This window comes from Ahaetulla prasina, chromosome 16 (assembly GCF_028640845.1).
Source record: "Ahaetulla prasina isolate Xishuangbanna chromosome 16, ASM2864084v1, whole genome shotgun sequence".
NCBI classification, from domain to species: Eukaryota; Metazoa; Chordata; class Lepidosauria; order Squamata; family Colubridae; genus Ahaetulla; species Ahaetulla prasina.
This window is the reverse complement of record NC_080554.1, coordinates 11,717,957-11,725,005: the sequence shown is the minus strand read 5'-3', so window position 1 is coordinate 11,725,005 and position 7,049 is coordinate 11,717,957. Positions and strand designations below refer to the sequence as shown.

The window sequence follows — 7,049 nt, the reverse complement described above, 5'->3', positions numbered from 1 at the left end:
ACCAGACAGTTATAGAGGTGCAAATGACAGACTCAATAATTCCTCTGTAGAACTGGATCAGCAGCTCCTTGGGCAGTTTGAGCTTACTGAGTTGGCGCAGGAAGAACATTCTTTGTTGTCCTTTGTGGCTTGAAAACCTATGGTTTATTTGTTTATTCTGCAATGCATTCAGGAAATAAACGAATTGTAAAACAACAGCTATGTCTTCTTGTTTGTCCTCTTTAAGAAGCACCATTATGAGAGCCAAGAATAGCCAACGTTTGAGATTTTTGGCCAACTGTTTTTGATGTGCTCTCATGTCACCCCTGGTCCTTCTTTTCATTCAAAGCACTTTGAATAACAGGGTTGGAAGGGACCTTGGAGGTCTTCTAGTCCAACCCCCTGCTTAGGCAGGAAGTCTTGTACTATTTCAGACAAATGTTTATCCAACATCTTCTTAAAAGCCTCCAGTGTTGGAGCATTCACAACTTCTAGAGGCAAGTTGTTCCACTGATTAATTGTTCTCCCTGTCAGGAAATTTCTCCTTAGTACCAGGTTGCTTCTCTCCTTCATGAGTTGCCATTCCCTTCATTTTTTATTTTTTTTAAATTTTATTTATTTTTGTCACACAGTATATATAAGCATAAGCATGTAATAACTATACAATGTATAAGCATAAGCATGTAATAACTATATTAATTGGATATAATGAAAGGAGACAATAGGACAGGAACGGTAGGCACGCTGGTGCTCTTATGCACGCCCCTTACAGACCTCTTAGGAATGGGGTGAGGTCAATAGTGGACAGTTTTTGGTTGAAGCTTTGGAGATTTTGGGAAGAGACCACAGAGTTTATTCCAAGCATTAACAACTCTGTTACTGAAGTCATATTTTCTGCAATCAAGATTGGAGCAGTTAACATTAAGCTTAAATCTATTGTGTGCTCGTGTATTGTTGCGATTGAAGCTGAAGTAGTCTTCAACAGGAAGGACGTTGCAATAGATGATTCTATGAGTTAAACTCAGGTCATGTGGAATTCTAAATGTTCTAAGCCCAGGCATAAGGTATAAGTCTGGTGGCATAAGGTATCTCTTTGTAAAAAACCTCCAGCGTTGGAGCAGAGGATTTATAACTTCTGGTGGCAAGTCGTTCCACTGGTTCATTGTTCTCCCTTGTCAGGAAATTTCTCCTTAGTCCCAGATTGCTTCTCTCCTTGATTTGTTTCCATTCCCTTCATCCCTTCTGCCTTGTTACATTAAAAAAACCTGGAAACAATCCGGATAGACAACTGGAGGATACATTTGTAGCTTTGGGAAGAATTGCAGCCGCGGCCCTGGGTACTACAACGCTCATCGTCCCCGGCCCGCCTTCCCTAGTTTGCCGCCCACTCCCCGAGAGACGGGCGGAGGGGGGGGGCTGCAGAGACTACACTTCCCAGCATCCCCCGCTTCCCCCCCACCCACTTCCCTTTCCCCTCGCCCCTTCAACGCCCGCCGGACTGCAATTCCCATCGAGCTGTAGCGACCCCGGCGGGCTGGGGACGCCGGGAGTTGTAGTTCTTTTCAACAGCTGAGGAAAGCTGAGCCCGGGCGAGGAAAAAGACGGAGCTGGGGGGGTGGGGGGTGGGGGGCATTCTGCACGCGCTCAGGAGAACGCTCGCTCTTTGCTCGGGCGGCGGAGTGTGTGTGTGTTGGGGGGGCTGGGGGCGTAGCGACCCCCCCCCCCGAGGCGGGAGGAGAGGGGCGGCGGGGGGTGTGAGGCGAGCCTTCCGGCGGCGAGACTACGTTTCCCAGCAGTCCCCGCGCGCGTTTCCGGTCCTCCGCTGCCCGCTCGCCTTGTCCGTCGGCGGGTCGCGCCTCTGCTTCTGACTCCTCCGGACGGGCATGGAGTGACTGACCGCCCCCCTCGCCGCCCTCCTTCCAGCCGGGACCCCCGCCCGACAGTCCGTCCGGGGCCCATGCGGGGCCCTCCGACGCCATGGGGTCCCGCATTAAGTGAGTGTGGGGCGGGGGGGGGAGGAGGAGGGAGGGAGGGAGGGCGCGCCAGCCAAGGAGGACCGGGGGGGGAAGGGCGCGCGCACGGGGAGGGGCTGTGTGGGGAAGAGCCTGTCCCTCGTTAGGCTGGACTGCAGCTCCTATCATTCCCAGCCGCTGCTGATTGGGGACGATGGAGAGGGCTGGATTGCACCCCCCCATCATTCCCAGCCGCCCTGACTGAGGACGATGGAAAGGGCTGGATCGCATCCCCTATCATTCCCAGCCATCCTGCCTGGAGCCGAGGGGGGCGAGCTGGATTGCAGCTCCTATCATTCCCAGCCGCTGCTGATTGGGGACGATGGAGGGGTCTGGACTGCACCCCCCCCCCCATCATTCCCAGCCGCCTCTGACTGGAGATCAATTGGGCAGGTTGGACTGCAGCCCCTATCATTCCCAGCCATCCTGACTGAGGACGATGGAGAGGGCTGGACTGCACCCTCCCCCCATCATTCCCAGCCATCCTGACTGGGGATGATGGGGGCGGGCTGGATTGCAACCCCCATCGTTCCCAACTGCCCTGACTGAGGACGATGGAGAGGACTGGACTGCACCGCCCCATCCTTCCCAGCCGCCCTGGCTGGGGATGATGGGGCCGGGGGTGGGCTGGGACGGATGCCTCCTTGCCTTTTTCTCCCTGCCTCCCTCCGCTTGCGGGCTCTGGATCCAAGCCCCCCCTCTTCTTCCTCCTTGGGGGCGGGGGAGGGTCTTTGCAAGGCGGGGGGAGCCGGGCCCCCTCCGGGCATCGCCGGCCGGCCTGGCTGCCTTGCGGGGGCTCCGGCCGCTCTGGATCGGGGGCGAGCAGAAGCCGCGCCGCCCGCCGAGAGAGCTCAGAGCCCGGCTGACTGGGGCGCCTGGCAGGGCAGATCCTGAAGCTTCTGAGATGGGAAGAGAAAGTTCTTCGTCTTCCTCTCCTCCCCTCCCCTCTCCTCCCCTCCCCTTTCCCACCCCACCTCCTCCTCCCCCCCTCTTCTTCCTCCTCCCCCTCTTCTTCCTCCTCCCTCCTTCTCACTCCTCCTCCTCCCCTCTTCCTTCCTCCTCCTCTTCCTCCTCCCTTCTTTCTCCTCCTCTTCCTCCTCCCTCGTCTTCTTTCCCACCTCCTCCTCTTCCTCCCCACCTCCTCTTCCTCCTCCTCCTCTCTCCTCCTCCTCCTCCTCCTCTTCCTCCCTCCTCTTCTTCCCCACCTCCTCTTCCTCCTCCTTCCTCTTCCTCCTCCCTCCTTTTCCACTCTTCCTTCTCCCTCCCCTCTTCCTCCTCCTCCTTCCTCCTCCCTTCTTTCTCCTCCTCTTCCTCCTCCCTCGTCTTCTTTCCCACTCCTCCTCCTCTTCCACCCCACCCTCCTCTTCCTCCCCCTCCTTCTCCTCTTCCTCCTTCCCTCCTCCTCTTCCTCCCCCTCCTTCTCCTCTTCCTCCTCCCCTCCTCCTCTTCCTCCTCCCCTCCTCTTCTTCCCCACTCCTCCTCTTCTTCCTCCTCCTTCCTCTTCCTCCTCCTCCTCTTCCTCCTCTTCTTCCTCCCCTCCCCTCTTCTTCCTCCTCCTCTTCCTCCCCTCCCCTCTTCCTTCCCTCCCTGTTCTTCCTCCTCCCTTCTTCCTCCTCCCTCCTCCCTCCTCCTCCTCCACTCTTCCTCCCCTCCTTTTCCTTCTCCTCCTTCCTCCTCCCCACCCCACTTCCTCCTCCTCCTCTTCCTCCACTCCTCCTTTTCCTTCTCCCACTCCTCCCCCTCCCCACCCCACCTCTTCCTCCTCTTCCTCCTCCCTCTTCTTCTCCACTCGTCTTCCTCCTCCCTCCTCTTCCTTCTCTCCTCCTCTTCCTCCTCCTCCACTCTTCCTCTTCCTCCCCCTCCTTTTCCTTCTCTCATTCCTTCTCTTCCCCATCCCCACTCTTCCTCCACTCTTCCTCCACTCCTCCTTTTCCTTCTCCCACTCCTCCCCCTCCCCACCCCACCTCTTCCCCATTCTTCCTCCTCCACCCCTCTCCTCCCTCTCCCCTGCAAAAAAAATAGCCCAGTTGCCTCTTGGGGAAAAAAAAACACCTTTGAGAGTGCAGATAGTTGCAGGGACTCAGCATGGCTAGTCTAGAGAAAGGAAGGACTAGGGGTGACCTGAATCAAAATCACGTGAAGTATTAGTAGTGCTTTATAAAGCCTTAGTAAGGCCACACCTGGAATACTGTGTCCAGTTTTGGTCACCACGTTACCAAAAACAAAAAGATGTTGAAAGTTTGGAAAAAGTGCAGAGAAGAGAAACTAAGACGATTAAAGGCTCTGGAGACTAAAACATATGAATGATTGCTGGAATTGGGTAGGTCTAGTTTAAGGAAAAGAAGGACTAGGGGAGACATGATAGCAGTCTTCCAATATCTCAGGGGCTGCCCCAAAGAAGAGGGAGTCAAGCTATTCTCCAAAGCACCTGAGGGTAGAACAAGAAGCAATGGGTGGAAACTAATCAAGGAAAGAAGCAACCTAGAACTAAGGAGGGATTTCTTTAATCAGTGGGATGGCTTGCCTTAAGAAGTTGGGGTGCTCCAACACTGGAGATTGGAGAGCCATTTGTCCAGAATGGTGTAGGCAGGTCTCCTGCATGAGCAGTGGGTAGGGCTAGAACAGGGGTCTCCAATCTTGACCACTTTAAGACTTGTGGACTTCAACTCCCAAAGCTGGCTGAGGAACTCTGGGAGTTGAAGTCCACAAGTCTTAAAGTGGTCAAGGTTGGAGACCCCTGGGCTAGAAGACCTCCAAGGTGCCTTCCAATTCTGTTATTCTGTTATCCTATTCTAATATTCTCCCAGGTTTCCCTGGGGCAGGATAGGGTGGACTGGGTGGGTCATCGTGGGATTTTTTGTGCGTGGAAGTTTTGTGCGTGGAGGTCCCGGAGCAGCGGAGGGCAGTGGGCGCAAGAAGAGGGGACACCTCAATTCGTGTTCCTTCTATTTGTGCAAAAACACTCTTTCTTGTGCAGAAAAGATCCCAGGTTGTCACCCCTCTGTGCAAAAAAATGTTGGTGGGACAATTGTGTCTTTCAGCTTTGTTTCTGAACCTTGGTTTCTTGTAAATGTTATTCAGGAATCCATTCTTAATCCTTCTTTAGTCTGGTGCAGGGGTCAGCAACTTGCGGCTCTGGAGCCGCCTGTGGCTCTTTCACCCCTCTGCTGCGGCTCCCTGTCATTCAAAATATGCCAATGTGCAACATTTTTTTTTTTATTTACATTTATATCCCGCCCTTCTCCGAAGACTCAGGGCGGCTTATAGTGTGTAAGGCAGTGGTTCCCAACCTTTTCTTGTTTGAGGCACAACCTTTTCTTGTTTGAGGCACCCTTGGAAAGCCTTTCAAAAGTTCCCGGCACCCTTATAAGGAAATAGATATTTAAAATCTCCGTAGCTCAAAAGTTCCCGGCACCCTTATAAGGAAATAGATATTTAAAATCTCCGTAGCTCAAAAGTTCGGCACCTCAAAGATCTCACCCTGTAGGTCAGCACACTGGTTGGGAACCACTGGTGTAAGGCAATAGTCTCATTCTATTTGTATATTTACAAAGTCAACTTATTGCCCCCAACAATCTGGGTCTGCATTTTACCTACCTTATAAAGGATGGAAGGCTGAGTCAACCTTGGGCCTGGTGGGATTCGAGCCTGCAGTAATTGCAGGCTGCTGTGTTTTAATAACAGGCTATCTCACAGCCTGAGCCACCACGGTCCTTTATCCCCCCTCCCCCCCGGCACACGATTTATTGAGCTTTTCAACCCCTGGTAGGTCAGCCATGGATAAATCCAAGAAAAGAAAAGAAAAGAAAAGTTTCAGAAGAAAACAGAACATTTAATTCAACTACATATGCTAGTTTTGGGGCCGCTCAAGAAATAGTCAGGCACGGGGAAAGGTTTTGTAGCTCCCGGTGTTTTCTTTTCTGTGGGAAACGGGTCCAAATGACTCTTTGAGTGCTTAAGGTTGCAGACCCCTGGTCTGGTGGATGTAGGGTTTTCTCGGCCTCCCCTGAGTCCTAAAATCCAACTTCTTCAGTTTAGCCAGTAGCTGAATTCTGCCAAGGTTAAAATACAGCTAATAGAGGTAGTCCTCGACTTACGATCACAATCGAGCCCCAAATTTCTCTTGTTAAGTGAGACACTTGTTAAGTGAGTTTTGCCCTGTTTTACGACCTTTCTTGCCACCGTTGTTAAGTGGGTCATCACTTAGTAATGCAGTTGTTAAGTGATTCCTTTTCCTTGTCAAAATGGGTTGCAAAAGATGATCACATGATCCTTGGAACATTGGAACTTTCATAAATACATGCCTGTTCCCATACATGCCTGAATTTTGACCACATGACCTTGGGACAGACCAGTGGTCGTAAGTATGGATCAGTTGCCAAGCGCCTGAATTTTGATCGTTACGATCGTGGGGATGCAACGAAGGTGTGAAAAATGGTCATGTCGCCTTTTCCCCAGTGGCGTTGTAAACTTTGAACGGTCACTAAATGAACCGTTGTAAAATCGAGGAGTTGTTCCGGATTCACTTCTCCCACTTGAGACTTCAGGAGGTCGGGAACTGCAGCTGAGGTTTTCCTGCAACTTTTCCTGCAAGGTTTTCCTCGTGGGGACATTTGTAGTTAAACTGCTGTAAAGTACTTTTTGTGGATCTGCCCTTGAAGACTGTTTGGGAGATGTTGACGGTACGGATTGCTTTGAATAACTTGCAGAAGTAATTTGAATAACTTGCAGAAGTAGCGTTGTCCTCAAGGAATTGTAGGGGTTGTGGGTGCACTTCCAGCCAGAAGTCAAGATTTTATTATGATGATGTTTGTTCGTCCAGTCAACCAGATGTTTAGACTGAGTTGGGCATTTTGCTCCAAAATTGTGGAAACCTTTTGGGGAAAGTATAATTTCTAAAACTAGCTAATAACACCACTGTTTTATGGAAGTAGTACCATCAAATTATATATCAATGGAAAAATAATTGAATCAAGAATGTAATGCAATCACTTTTAGGAAGGATTTGCTATTAGCAATAGCAGTTACAGTATAAAGAAAAATGAAACACATTGGAAA

The 7,049-nt window shown here is 51.3% G+C and overlaps 1 protein-coding gene across 6 annotated transcripts in view; it reads left to right on the top strand.

The window, feature by feature from the left end:
- The first annotated feature begins 1,705 nt into the window (after positions 1 to 1,705).
- Positions 1,706 to 7,049, top strand: part of DENND1A (DENN domain containing 1A) — a 290,292-nt gene continuing 284,948 nt past the window's right edge. For 4 of the 6 annotated variants that reach the window (XM_058159046.1, XM_058159045.1, XM_058159047.1 and 1 more), the window contains exon 1: positions 1,706 to 1,973. In XM_058159046.1, the coding sequence (XP_058015029.1) occupies positions 1,937 to 1,973 (37 nt within the window). In that variant the 5' untranslated portion in view covers positions 1,706 to 1,936. The remainder of the gene's footprint in view (positions 1,974 to 7,049) is intronic. The other 2 variants (XM_058159048.1, XM_058159049.1) reach the window with 1 other exon arrangement.